General features: G+C 42.6%; 1 protein-coding gene across 1 annotated transcript in view; it reads left to right on the top strand.

The window, feature by feature from the left end:
• myom1b (myomesin 1b) overlaps positions 1-13,894 on the top strand; it is a 28,397-nt gene that overhangs the window by 11,908 nt on the left and 2,595 nt on the right. Inside the window, exons 10-32 of the mRNA XM_030780042.1 lie at positions 434-575; positions 1,275-1,471; positions 1,803-1,856; positions 2,015-2,139; positions 2,490-2,673; positions 3,056-3,230; positions 3,538-3,659; positions 5,357-5,374; positions 7,344-7,540; positions 7,659-7,785; positions 8,032-8,216; positions 8,578-8,692; positions 8,833-8,989; positions 9,477-9,583; positions 9,708-9,752; positions 9,960-10,096; positions 10,230-10,374; positions 10,487-10,546; positions 10,737-10,804; positions 10,896-11,009; positions 13,238-13,325; positions 13,567-13,605; positions 13,799-13,894. The exon at positions 13,799-13,894 is cut by the window's right edge and continues 10 nt beyond it. Of these exons, the coding sequence (XP_030635902.1) occupies positions 434-575; positions 1,275-1,471; positions 1,803-1,856; positions 2,015-2,139; positions 2,490-2,673; positions 3,056-3,230; positions 3,538-3,659; positions 5,357-5,374; positions 7,344-7,540; positions 7,659-7,785; positions 8,032-8,216; positions 8,578-8,692; positions 8,833-8,989; positions 9,477-9,583; positions 9,708-9,752; positions 9,960-10,096; positions 10,230-10,374; positions 10,487-10,546; positions 10,737-10,804; positions 10,896-11,009; positions 13,238-13,325; positions 13,567-13,605; positions 13,799-13,894 (2,697 nt within the window). The remainder of the gene's footprint in view (positions 1-433; positions 576-1,274; positions 1,472-1,802; positions 1,857-2,014; positions 2,140-2,489; positions 2,674-3,055; positions 3,231-3,537; positions 3,660-5,356; positions 5,375-7,343; positions 7,541-7,658; positions 7,786-8,031; positions 8,217-8,577; positions 8,693-8,832; positions 8,990-9,476; positions 9,584-9,707; positions 9,753-9,959; positions 10,097-10,229; positions 10,375-10,486; positions 10,547-10,736; positions 10,805-10,895; positions 11,010-13,237; positions 13,326-13,566; positions 13,606-13,798) is intronic.

Below are 13,894 nucleotides of genomic sequence, written 5' to 3'. Positions count from 1 at the left end.
AGTGTGTGTAACTCTGTGTGTGTGTGTGTGTGTGTGTGTGTGTGTGTGTGTGCGCGTGTGTGCGTGAGTGTGTAGTTTAAAGGTGTATTCTCGTCTCTGGTTGCATTCTAATTTAGTCCCTTTCATAGAAGGCATTATGATGAAGTTGTCAAGTGACAAGAGACATACCCAAATGTATTTTAGAGTAACATCAGATAAAGCAGTCATCAAACTGCTCAACAGAGTACAGCCCAATGTCTGGCATTTAACAGCAAAATAAAGCACATATTTAAATCCTACACCTCAAACAGGCTTACTGTACATTCCCTGTTAATTAAAAATGTGTATGTGTGTGTGTGTGTGTGTGTGTGTGTGTGGGTGGGTGGTAAATGTGTTCGTGTGCATGTTGTGTGCATGTTGTGTGTGTGTGTGTGTGTGTGTGTGTGTGTCACAGATTCTGATGCGGAGATCGAGGGAGCTCCAGGTGCTCCTCTGGATGTGTGTTGTCAGGAGGCCAACAAAGATTACGTCATCGTCACCTGGAAACCGCCCGCCATGGATAGAGGCAGCTCAATCCTGGGATACTTTGTGGACAGGTCAGTGGAGCCCCACAGAAGTCATTTTAAAACTCATTATAACCTATTCAAACCCTACACCCTACATTTACAAACCCTCACTACACAGTGTATTAAGCCTTTATTAACCCTCTGTCAATCCTTTATAAACGTTACACAAGCTAGAGAAAAATGTAGCAACTCATATAACCCTGCCAAAATCTTTTTGATATCCTCCGCATTAACCTTGTGCAAACACTGTTAAAATCCCTCACAAACCTCTATACAAACATGACAAACCATTTAGAAGTCCTTGCTGAGCCTTATAACCCCTGTATAAACTGTCTAGAAAACTTACAAGTGCCCAGTTATACCCTATACTACTTACACAGCTGAAACCAGATAAAATCTGTAGAAAAACCTAGTCTGAAACTCCTAGAGGCCCTGTACACCCCCTACCCGCTGTGTAAACATTGTCACAAATGTCCAACAAACCCCTTACAATACCACTCACCACAGCTTAGTAATAGAACTGTTTCTACATTATCTCATATAACACAGCACCGCCCTCTAGTGGACCTGTTACTTACCAAGCCTGCAATCACATTCTCTCTCTCTCTCTCTCTCTCTCTCTCTCTCTCTCTCTCTCTCTCTCTCTCTCTCTCTCTCTGTCTGCCTGTCTGTCTCTCTCGGTCTCTCTGTCCATCTCCTTCTCTTGTCTGTTTCTCTGTGTCTTTGGAGGTGTGAGGTTGGTACCACACACTGGGCTCAATGCAACGACACCCCGATCAAGTTTGCCCGTTTCCCGGTGACGGGTCTAATCGAGGGGCGGAGCTATATCTTCCGCGTGCGTGCGGTGAACAAGTGTGGTATGAGCCACCCCTCCCGTGTGTCTGAGCCTGTCGCAGCCATGGACCCGGCCGACCGCGCCCGAAAAGGTAACAGGGACTCACCTGAAGCCACATCTCCTTGTGCTGCAGTTAGTCTGTTCACACTCATGATTCATTCATGGACATATATGCAACATGTTCAGGATGTGTATTTTAATATCACAAACATGGATAAAATAACTGAACATCTTTTCAACGTTGCACTTTTCACCTTAATTTGTCCCATTCTCTCTCTTTTCTGTTTACATTTTTACATCTCTGTAATTTTGACACTTTTATATTTTTTTACATGTTTCTCTCCCTGTCTCTCTCTCTCTCTTTCTCTCTCTCTCTCTCTCTCTCTCTCTCTCTCTCTCTCTCTCTTTCTCTCTCTCTTAAGGGACTTCTGCTCCCTGGACTGGTCAAATCATTGTGACAGAGGAGGAGCCTGTTGGTACGGGACACACCTTCATATCCATGAGCACGTTGATCACTGATCAAAATCCATTTTCTTTATATCAAACAACGTTATTATCGATTTGCACCTGTTATTATTGTCAGGTGAGTGAGTCTGACCTTTGCAGGTCTGTTTTTTTTAAACGATTCTTTCAGAGGGCGAGGTTCCCGGCAAACCCCACGACCTGACAGTTACTGAGGCAACAAGGAATTACGTCGTGCTGAGCTGGAAGCCCCCAGGAGAGAGAGGTCACGAGGGGGTCATGTACTACGTTGAGAAGGTGACAGTCATATTGTCAATATTACTTCCATGATCAGTCTATAATGTACAGCACATATTATTTTATATAATTTTGTATTTGATATCTATTCAATTTCAGCTTTAGAATATCAGTATGATGTCATTAAGAATAGTGATAATATTCAAAATATGAGTGGCAGTACTCTTACAGCCTATATCCTTAATGTCATATTTTAACATATTGTATCACATCATTGTTCTCAATGATTGTTAACTGCAATACTATATTATCCTAAACTGTACTATTGTACAGGCATTGCATTGTTTTGGGTAATGTGAACGTGTGTGTGTGTGTGTGTGTGTGTGTGTGTGTGTGTGTGTGTATTACAGTGTGTGTCAGGCACAGACAGTTGGCAGAGGGTGAACACAGAGATACCTGTTAAATCTCCACGCTTCGCCCTGTTTGACTTGGCGGAGGGGAAGTCCTACTGTTTCCGCGTGCGCTGCTGCAACGCTGCTGGTGTCGGAGAGCCCTCTGAACCCACTGAGGCGACGGTGGTGGGAGATAAACTAGGTACACAAACACCCACACACAGACGCACGCACACACTCACACGCACACACACACACTCTCACGTACACTCACACACACGTGCACACACACACATACACACACACTCACACGCACACGCACACACTCTCACGTACACTCACACACACGTGCACACACACACATACACACACACACACACACACACACACACATACACATACACACACACACACACACATGCATGCATACTGCATACTGAAACGCACACACACAAACACATGTACGGACAAGAATAAAGCCTTTTGTTTTCCTGTTATTGTCTCAGTTTAACCAGGTTTTCCTGATCATTTTTATTGTTTTGTCTTTATGTTAATTATTTTGTCCTCAATCTAACCCCCCGCAGATATCCCGTCAGCCCCAGGACGTGTGGTGCCCACGCGGAACACAGACACGTCTGTGGTGGTTTCATGGGAGACGTCCCGTGATGCTAAGGAACTTTTGGGCTATTACATTGAGACCAGTATTGCTGGGAGCAACACCTGGGAGCCCTGTAATAACAAACCAGTGAAATGCTCCAGGTACTCACACACACACACACACACACACACACACTCATACACATATGTACACACACACACGCATGTACATGCACGTGCACGTGCACATGCACATGCACACACACACATAAATATGCACACGCGCACATACACACACACACACATATGCACACTCATACACACTCAAAGACACGCTTGGATGCGACACGCTGAGAGACTAAGTTTTCTAACAAAAAAGAACTGTCAGAGATCACCTAACTACCCTGATTCTGAACAGCTGAGCATGATTTGTGCGTGTGTGTGTGTGTGTGTGTGTGTGTGTGTGCAGGTTCATCTGCCACGGACTGATGACAGGAGAGAGTTACATGTTTAGAGTGAGAGCTGTGAACGCTGCCGGGATCAGTGAATATTCACAGGAATCTGAGGCCATTGAGGTTAAAGCAGCTATAGGTGAGTCGCCAACAACGCGTTACAGGAGAAGACTGAAAAATAAAAGATGAAAGAAAAAGACCAAGAACGAGTTGTGTCTATAATAAATCATGAGACCAGTAATTGTTTAGAAATAGAATAGAATCTGTTGATCTGAAACAGAAGTTGTTGCAATGTAGCAGAGCAGAGGATATCGCTCTGAAAACACCACGCCCCGATCTAAAAATGAGTTAACTATAGGTTTGACATCCATTAAAGGGTTAAATCTTTTCTCATCGTCCAAGAATGTCATTTTTCATCACGGTTTTTGGTGTTTTTTTCCTCTCTTCCTATTTGTTTTCTCCTTTTTCCCTCTTTTCTCTGAAAATGCATTTTTTAAATCTTTTGTACCATCATCAGCATTTCTGCTTCCTTCGTCTTCCACGACACCGTTTAACTCACCACATTTTGCTGCACCGTAGTAATGGTCAGGCCACAGCCAACAACCCCAGCAGCTCCGCCCACATCCTTCCGGGAGGCGGGGTCAGGACTTGTAGAATTCCTCTAGTTTGGGTCGATCTGATCCAACATAGTGGTGACTACAAAACCAGCCCACCTGCTTTCCCCCGCACCCCTCTGTCTTACCCCCCCCCCCCCCCAAGGTCTAAACAGTACCTTTCCCTAAACCCCACACTGAGACGGTTCACGCTCCAACCCATAGTGCATTTGTGAACCGAGCCACGCCCATTAGCAACAGTTACCATGCTGCTTTGTGCTGAGCTGCATGCTCAGATTTCCCTTATGAAACACCCCTGGCAATCAGGCTCATGGATTTTCCTCAAATGTATGAGTCAGGAAATACAGTAATTACTTTAATCACATTATTACTGACTAACAGTTATTGCAAGATGTGTCTGAAGGTACGAAAGGAATTATACAGGCTGAGTACTAACTCACTCCAATGAACTTACATTTTGTAGATTTACATTTAGAGAGTACAGAAAGAAAGCAATACATTCTCATTCTGACACAGGTCACTGTGATCTAATGAAATGACATAGGAAATCTATGGGCCTCATTACCAAGCAACGATGTGGCTTTTTCATTAAGGGTTAGCACAAAGACAATTCTCAGTCACTCACTCTCTCACCCTCTCGCATGTGCTAAATCAGTTTCTCTCTTTCTCTCTCTCCCATGTCACTTTTCTTTCCTCTTACGCACCTTCCTTCCTACTGTCTTTGTGTCCTTCTCTCTCTCTCTCTCTCTCTGTCTCTCTCTCTCTCTCTCTCTCTCTCTTTCTCACATACTTTTCACTCTCTGTGTCCTTTGCATGGCTTCTCCTCTTGGATGTCCTCGGAGTCATCTTGTCTTCATTTTTCACTCTGTGTTAGATGAAGACGTTCAGTTGATTTTGACGTTTACTTTTACTTTTTACAACTTAACGATGATATAAATTGCTTCTGATAAGCTTAATGACATGAGCGTGTGTAAACTGTACCTGATTTTAATATCTGTTGCTTTTTCTTTGTACTTATTTATTGATTTTAAATGTGACTGTCTTGGTGTGTAATGGTTTAACTTCGGGCATTTCTTAGTCTGTCTTCCTAAGCTGTGAAGACTGAATGTGTGAGTGTGTGTGTGTGTGTGTGTGTGAGTGTGTGTGTGTGATTTGTCTTTGCTTAACTGAAGTGTCTCTTTCTCTCCCTCTCTCTCCTGCTATTTTCTGCTAATTCCTGTAGGGGGCGGTATTCCTCATGGTGTGTGTCCGCAGTTGGGTGGTAAAGGGGTTGAACTAACTGAACACAACCCACGTGGGGAGGGCAGGCATGCGTCCCCCCACCCCTCTGCTGACACGCCGCTAACGCTCAGAGCTCACAGTGAGGGGGGCGGGGCCAGGGGTGGGGCCTTTAATGTTAACCCCCAGATGGAACTGAACACTCTCAGTAAAACCAAAGGGGGTGAGAGGGACAGTGTTAACTGGGCTCCTGAGCCCATGGCTGAGTCAGTTACTAAACTTGGCACCAAACTGGGCACCACAGTAGGTGCTCAAGAGGTCAATGAACCTGATCCTGACTTGGCAACGGAGCAGGTGGTTGTGTCAATGAAGCCAGTTGCCACGGTGTCAGAGCAGGTTGCCACGGCGTCAGAACACGTTGCCACGGCGGCAGAACAGGTTGCCATGGCAATACCTAAACGTAAGCCTTCAGTAGATGAGAGGGCGGAACTTGGGAGAGAGCAAGGCTGCAGAGACTCAGGTGAGTCCACCTGGCGAACAACAACAAAAAAACGTCTCTCATATTCTCCGTCAGTCCGAGCCAACTCTCTGGAACACCTCCTCAGCGTTGGCGTGTCCTCCCCCCCCCTTCTTTTATTCTTCTCTTTTTTTCCTGCTCCCTTTTTGTCACTTTCTTGTTTTTTTTCTCCTCATTGTTTATGCAATGTAAAGCTTTTTCATTCCTCTTTGGTCATCTTTCTTGTGTTTTTTTCATCTTTCATCACTTCCCTCTCTTTGCATCACTTCCTCTTTGAGTCCTTTGAGATTAAACAAGATAAAGTTAATGATCTTTCAAAATCAATCACTAAACTGAGAAATGCATTTAAAATGGCTGAATTACCCCACTGTGCTCAGGAGAACCTGACAGTGTTGGAGGTATGCTATTAAAACTTACAGGTAAGGCAGCTAACCAAGCTAATCGTGCAATAATTCGGTTTAACTTGGTTAATTTGTGTCCAGGTAAGTTCTGGTAGCAGTGTTCACCACATTGGGTTACTGTGCCATCCACCAGTCCACAGCAGTTTCCACGACGACATGCTGCAGTGCACTGCCCACCTTCCCTGTCACCTGCCACGGTTCTTTACGGTCCACAGTCACCTGGTTAACCAATGAACACATGGGGGTGCACCTCAACCAATCAAATGCTTAATACACAGTCTGAGTTAAGCAATGAGGATCACCTGACCTTATCAGAATTATTCAATACCCCAAAAGTGAACAGAAAGGAGGGAGTTGAAAAGGTCAACGTATGGAAATTGGATAGAGTAGATGTAAGGGCTGGAGAAGTATGGCTTGACGTTCCAAGCAGGTTTGGGAAAACGGAGGTCCTTTAGGGTAATACATATCCATTTAAATTTTGAGAAGATCAAATTTATTAAAGAAATGATAAGGTTCATGTGTTTCTGAACCAACACTAGTACCCCTCCTTTCAGTCTAATTATGAGCTTGAAGGTTAGTTTAGTATTTGACTGGAAATTCAGGTTTAACATTCAAACCTTACAATTTGGCAGGTCCCCAGGACTGGCTTTTGGAAATACTGCATTAGTTTGTACTTGTCTGTATTTCTCCGCCTCCAGAGACTGGCTACTGTCCCAGATCTGCCTAAACTGCAGCCTAGCTCAGTACTTATTGGGCCTTAGTTTACCCCCTTTGCTGTTTCCCACTGGGACCGAATCTGTTCTGAGATGAGTTGTGATTCTGGTCTAAATTCAAATAAGGGAGACTGAAGCCTCTCTGTTGTGTATTTGAGTTTGTACAAATAGGGGCAGTTAATATTTGCCATAAACCTGTAATCAAGGCTTCTCAGTTTGATTGATTTACTGTGATTTAATTTAATTTAATTAGCATGGTCGCACCCACATCCATATTTGGCCATCAGTCTCCCAATGGCTGCATTCATGCTTTCACTTTCTACATGATCAGACATTAACTACAGTCCTCCAATATCCCAGCTTCCCCTGCTCCGCCTTATGGCATCAGCGTGTTGGAAAGTGTGCGGGACTCCATGGTGCTGGGCTGGAAGCAGCCCACGTTTATCGGCGGTGCTGACATCACTGGTTATTTTGTGGATTATCGTGAGGTGGTGGATGGAGTGCCAGGGAAATGGCATGAGGCGAACATCAAAGCCATCAGTGAGAGAGCCTACAGAGTGAGTTTACCATTCACATAACACGGCATTCAACAACGTCTGAATGGACAGTTTCTATGCCTCAGTGTAATCTAACCGTCTGTTTTGTTTGTTTGTTTGTTTCTTTCTTTCTCTGTAGGTGTCAGACCTGAAGGAGAATAAGTTTTATCAGTTCCAGGTGCGTGCTGCCAACATGGCGGGGGTGGGCATCCCATCTCGGCCTAGCGAGACCTTTAAGTGTGAGGAATGGACCATCGCTGTACCAGGTGGGCATCTTTCTTCCTGTGTGTTTGTGTGTTACAGTGTGTGTGTGTGTGTGTGTGTGTGTGTGAGAGAGAGAGAGAGAGAGAGAGAGAGATGAGTGAGGGAGTTCAGCCCTGAATTTCAAACTGTAACCATTACTGTAACAAATACACAATTTAACACTTTATACTTTACTCTGTACTCATTCAACGTGAATTATTCTTTTCTTGTTTTTGTCTTTTCTTGTCTTTGTCTTGTTTTTCCTGTAGGACCCCCCTATGACCTCAAGGTGATTGAGGTGCGTAAGGATTCTCTGGTGTTGCTATGGAAACCACCAGTTTACCAAGGCCGTGATCCAGTGAACGGGTACTACATTGACATTAAGGAGACAGAGGCAGAATTCGAGGCCTGGAGAGGAGTTAACGAGAAAGCAACCAGCAAGACATACATGAAGGTGCGTGTGTGTATTTGTGTGTGTGCACCATGTATTGCTATCTTTCTGGGGACCAGTAAGTCCCCGGTAAGATAGTATAATCTGAAAAAAGTGCCTGGTGGGGACCAGAATGCTGGTCCACACTAGGAGAAGAACGTTTTTCTAAACTATATTGTTGTTACTGATAAAACAAAGTGTCAAAACATTGCTTTAGTTAAGGTTAACGTTAGGGTTAGGGTTAGGTTAGTATTCTTTAGTTACAAAATAATGGGAGTTACTGGGAAATCCCCATTGGGATATGAGTACAAACTTGTGTGTGTCAGTGTGTGCGTATGTCAGAGTGTGGGAGTACCCATGTTATTTCTCTCCTGCTCTGTAACAGATTAAGGATCTGAAAGATGGAGAGTCATACGTGTTGCGTGTGCGTGCCCAGAATAAAGCCGGCGTGGGAAAAGCCTCTGATGTCACTGACTCAGTTATGGCCGTGACCAAACCAGGTACTGCATCGAACCACATGAGACCTGATCATGGACCATAGCCAACCAATCGTAATCAAAACACACAATAAAATAAAATATATATATGTGTGTGTGTGTGTGTGTGTCTCTCTCTCTCTCTCTCTCTCTCTGTTTCTCAGGCACTAATGAAGTGGTTGTGGAAGTCGATGATGACGGTGTGATTTCACTGAACTTTGAGTGCGCAGATCTCACCCCAGACTCCAAATTCATCTGGTCCAAAAACTATGAGGAGATCACGGACACCACAAGAATCACCATGGAAACCAAAGGCAGCAAGTAAGTTTGTAAAAAAAAAAAAACCCACAACAAACAGCATGTTGGCACAGGAGCACAAACTTTCACTGTGAAATGAAATGACATTGTTATACTGATTTACAAGACCCTCTCAGCTGAGCTGGTCATTTTAGTCTGAATTCTACATAAAAACACCTTTATAACTGAAAAAATAGAATGATGTGCCTTAAAATAGTATGTAACAGTTGTCATAATCCATTAAAGAACAGGGGAAAAAACACTGTATTTGACTTGATAAGTGTAATTTTACAAGCAGATTTATATTTTCTAGAGAGAAATGGAATGACTCATTTTTTTTTGTGTAAAATCTCTGAAATTTTCTAAATGACCATACATATTTTGTAAAATTACTTTTTTAATTACAGTGTATGTTATCCTCTACGTGACATGCATGCATTATTTGTGTGAAGTGGTCTTTTGCTGTGAGTGTGCGGTCCATTCTGATCTCTGTCACTCCACTGTCTCACAGATCCAAAGCCATTTTCAACATGCCCTCTGAGGAAGACGTCGGCATTTACTCTTGCCTCGTCACACACACTGACGGAGTCTCCGCTAGCTACACACTCACTGAGGAGGGTATGTTTATCTTTCCCTCTCTGTCTGTCTGTCTGTCTTTATCTATAAGTGTGGGAGCAGAATAATACAGCGGCGTGTTGGCCCTGTCTTTACCTCACTTGCTTGTCCTGGTTGTTATTGACAGGGTTGAAAGAGCTCCTGAAGATAAGCCATGACCACAAATTCCCCAGTAAGTATCAGACTACATTTCAATGCCACACCCAATACAGTTTCTTGATAAATGGTTCAATGCCAAAATAAAGGACAATATTTGATATCATTAACAAGACGTTAACTGTGAAGTAACAATAAAGGTAAGAATGATGGTCTGACTATGGTCTTTTTATTGCTCTCTCTCTCTCTCTCTCTCTCTCTCTCTCTCTCTTTCTCTCTGTAGTTATTCCTCTGAAGTCAGAGCTGGCTGTAGAGTTGCAAGAGAAAGGAAGAGTTCGTTTCTGGCTTCAGGCTGAGAAAATCTCTGCTAATGGAAAAGTCGACTTCGTGTTTAACGACAACATTATCTCCCAGGGAGATGTGAGCCAGACAACACACACACAAACACACACACAGACTAAAATGCTCTGTTTGTGGCAAAGCTTGAAACAGTATTTAACAAATGGTAAATCTATCATTACTGGATGGCATAGTTGTTGGTATTTTTTTCCAGAAATACAAGATGAACTTTGACAAGAACACAGGGATTATTGAGATGTTTATGGAGACTCTGGCAAAAGAAGATGAGGGAACATACACGTTCCAACTCCAAGATGGCAAAGCCACCAACCAGTCCAGCCTGGTCCTTATTGGAGATGGTAATGCACACAGATACACATGAACGCTCACACATAACACACTTTATACACGATTACAGACTGTAATTAAATATTGTATGCACTGTTTTATAATGGTCTTTCTGTTGTTTAGTTTTCAAACAGTTGCAGAAGGAGTCTGAGTTCCAGAGGAAAGAGTGGATCAGGAAGCAAGGTAAACAATCAGAACTGATTAATACCTGGGTTATGTGGCGTGTGTGTGTGTGTGTGTGTGTGCGCGTGTTTGTGTGTATTAATCAGTTCTACGTCATGTCCCCAGGTCCACACTATTTGGAGTGGTGCGTGTACGTGTGTGTTGGTCTGTGTGTGTGTTTATATAAATTACTCTTGTGTTTTGTCTGCAGGTCCTCACTTTGTGGAATACCTGAGTTATGAGGTTACACCTGACTGCATTGTGAGGCTAAAATGCAAGGTGAGCTTTCTCTCTCTCTCTCTCTCGCTCTCTTTTCCTTTTCTGTGTGTATCTGTGTGTGTGTGTGACAGGTCTCTGGCTCTGTCTGTAGGTGGGGAATATGAAGAAAGACTCGGTGGCTTTGTGGTATAAGGATGGGAGAGAAGTCAAGGCTAATGAGAAACTCGACTTTGCAGAGGGAGTGCTTACTCTGGAGATCGCTCAGGTGAGGAACGGTCCTCAAATAAAACGAAAAGTGTCCACGCATTTTAAACAAAAAAATATCAGAAACGCAAAACATTAAGCAAGATACCAAACAGGACACACAAATGCCTTATAGCTATACATGAATACTAAATACACCCACACTCAAAGTCACTATAAGGTCATCCAATTACAATAAATTTCTTTAATAAAGAAAAAAAAACTCTTGTAAAGAATAATTAAAATGCTGAAGCTGAGTAAGCATGAATGAATATTTCCAGAAGCTACATTTACATGAAGTTCTTTGCATTTTATTTAATTTTCCCAAAATTCTTATTGGCCTCTAATCTCAAGTGATTGATTCATCTGTTATACCCTATTTCAGACTGAACATATTTGCTTTATAAGTGTGTCCTATATTGATGGTTTGTGGTTATTTCTGTGTAAAAATCAACATTTTGTCACCGTGTTGCTTGGGATTGGACGAAAAGAAGGAGAGAAGTCCTCTCTGATTGGCAGAAAGCCCCTGATTGGTGAATGTGAATGAACTTTGTCCATGTCACCTGCTACTTCATCTCACTGCCTAACTCCAGTCCATGGACTTGATTTAAAGACAGGCATTAACCTGACAAAAAAAAAAAACTCACTGTTTTTTAACTTTAATCAGTACAACTCCTGTTTCTGCTTAAATTTTTAAATCAAGACCATTGTTTTTACATATTATACATGAGAATGGGAGATATTTGTAGATAATATTCAGCTTTTACTTATCTCATATTCGTCTGTTGTATTCATCCTCTCAAATATTCTGGTCCCGTGTTTGTCCATTAATCCTGTGGCTGTCTGTCAAAAATCAAAAAGTGTGTATGTGCGTGTGTGTGGTGCGTGCGTGCGTGTGTGTATGTGTAGGAGTTGTTAAGCAAGAGAAAGAGGTTTTGTGTGTACTAAGAGTATGTTGTGTGTAGAATAAGAAAAAAAACCACAGTGTAAAGAGATACTGTGTGTGTGTGTGTGTGTGTGTTCAGCTGGAGGTTAAGATGCTTATGTCTTATTGCAGCGTGACCATCCTGAAGGGCCTAATGATGCAGTCTGGAAGAAGCTCAAAGTCTGGATCAATAATCAATAATCAATATGAGTCATGCGCGGCCAGTCTCACTGCTTGAGAGTGCTCTGTCTTTCTCTCTCTCTCTCCCTCTATCTCTCTCAATCTCGTTCCGTCAGTCTTGGTCACCTGTTCTCATCAGAACGATTTGTCACTCTGTTACTCTTTTTTCATTCACTTATCCATGTCTCCTTGTCTCTCTCCCTCTCTGTTCCTCTCGATCTCATTCTACCTCTCTGTCTTCGTGCAAAAATTCTCACTGTTAATATAGTTGTCATGTATGTTCCCTCTCTCTCTCTCTCTCTCTCTCTGCCCCTTGCTTGTTCGCTTGCAGTCTCTCTTTGCCTCGGGTTTGTTCTTATTGCTTGTTAGTCAGTCATAGCCTTACTCCTTTTTCCTATCCATGTCTTCCTCTCTCTCTCTCCCTCTCTGTTTCTCTCCATCTCATTCTACCTCTCTGTCTTCCTCCAAAAATTCTAACTGTTAATATGATTGTGATGTGCTTACCATCTGTCTCTCTCTCTCTGTGTCACACTGGGTCAAGGAGGCTGGATGCATGTGCAGGTCAGGTTCAGTTTTATTTAAATGAAACGTCAAATAAGAACAACAGACTACAGGAACTTACAAAGTTGCAGATTCAAGATTCAGGCAGACAAAGTAACAAACACAACACAGGATCAACTTCAATTCCACACAAAGAATGAGAGGAAAACCAGAGGTATTTAAAGAGGACTAAACAGGGTCTAACTAACCGAAAACAGGTGGCACCAGTGAATTAACAAGATGAACCAGGGAACCAAAGAGTAACACAAACCTCATCTAGAACTTACCACTAGAGGGGAAACGAGAAGACCAGAGCGTGACACTCTGTCCCTCTCTCTCTCTATCTGTTGTCCTCTGTCTCTCTCCCTTTTAACTGGTCTATAATTGCTCATTCTTTTCTGATATTTGTTTTGTATTTGGGTTATCTTCCATCTCTTTTGTGCTTCATGCCTTTAGTATCCTGCAGCATCTTGAGCAGGGTGAAAAGCATAGCTTTTCCGATCTGAGTTCCTGTAGTTAGAATGAGTCTCACCTATACACCACTGTGGGCATAGGAATTGACCCTATTGTTTGTGTGTATGTGTGTGTGTGTTCTTCTCTATCAGATCTCTAAGAAAGATGCAGGTGTGTATGAAGTGATTGTGAAGGATGATAGAGGAAAGGACACATCTACACTCAACCTTACAGATCAAGGTAACCCCCTCTCAGTCACTCTCTCTCTCTCTTTCTCTCCTTTGCTCTTTCAGTGTCCCTCTCTCCTTTCAATGTCCCTCTTTTCCTTCATCCCTCTTCACAGTAGATATTTATGACTAGTTTGTTAGTTTGTTCTTACCACTTTCCTGTTTCCTTTTACTTCTGTCAAAGTATCTAAGGGTATTCCCTCCAAACTGTTGCATTCCTCATATGTTGAATTTTCTCTTGTTCTTTCTTCCAGCATTCAAAAATCTGATGAATGAAGTGTTTAGTGTCATTGGTAAGCCTGTTGTGTTTGTCATATCTCTAAATTCAAACATTTGTGAAAAGTGCTATTTCAGTTGAGGATGAAATGTTTTCTCACATGAAATACTCATTTTCTAGACTTTCATTTGTTCATTTTTCTCTCATTTTGCAAATGTTTTTCAGCGCATTATTTTTCACTGAGGTTATGTAACTGTGTGTTTGTGTAGCAAACTCCTCCACTCCACTGAAAATCACCAGCACAGAGGAGGGGATCAGGCTCTATACCTTTGTCAACTATTACAACGACGAACTCTTTGTCACCT

The sequence above is a fragment of the Chanos chanos genome, chromosome 7 (genome assembly GCF_902362185.1).
Source record: "Chanos chanos chromosome 7, fChaCha1.1, whole genome shotgun sequence".
NCBI classification, from domain to species: domain Eukaryota; kingdom Metazoa; phylum Chordata; class Actinopteri; order Gonorynchiformes; family Chanidae; genus Chanos; species Chanos chanos.
This window is presented reverse-complemented; position numbering and strand designations above follow the sequence as displayed.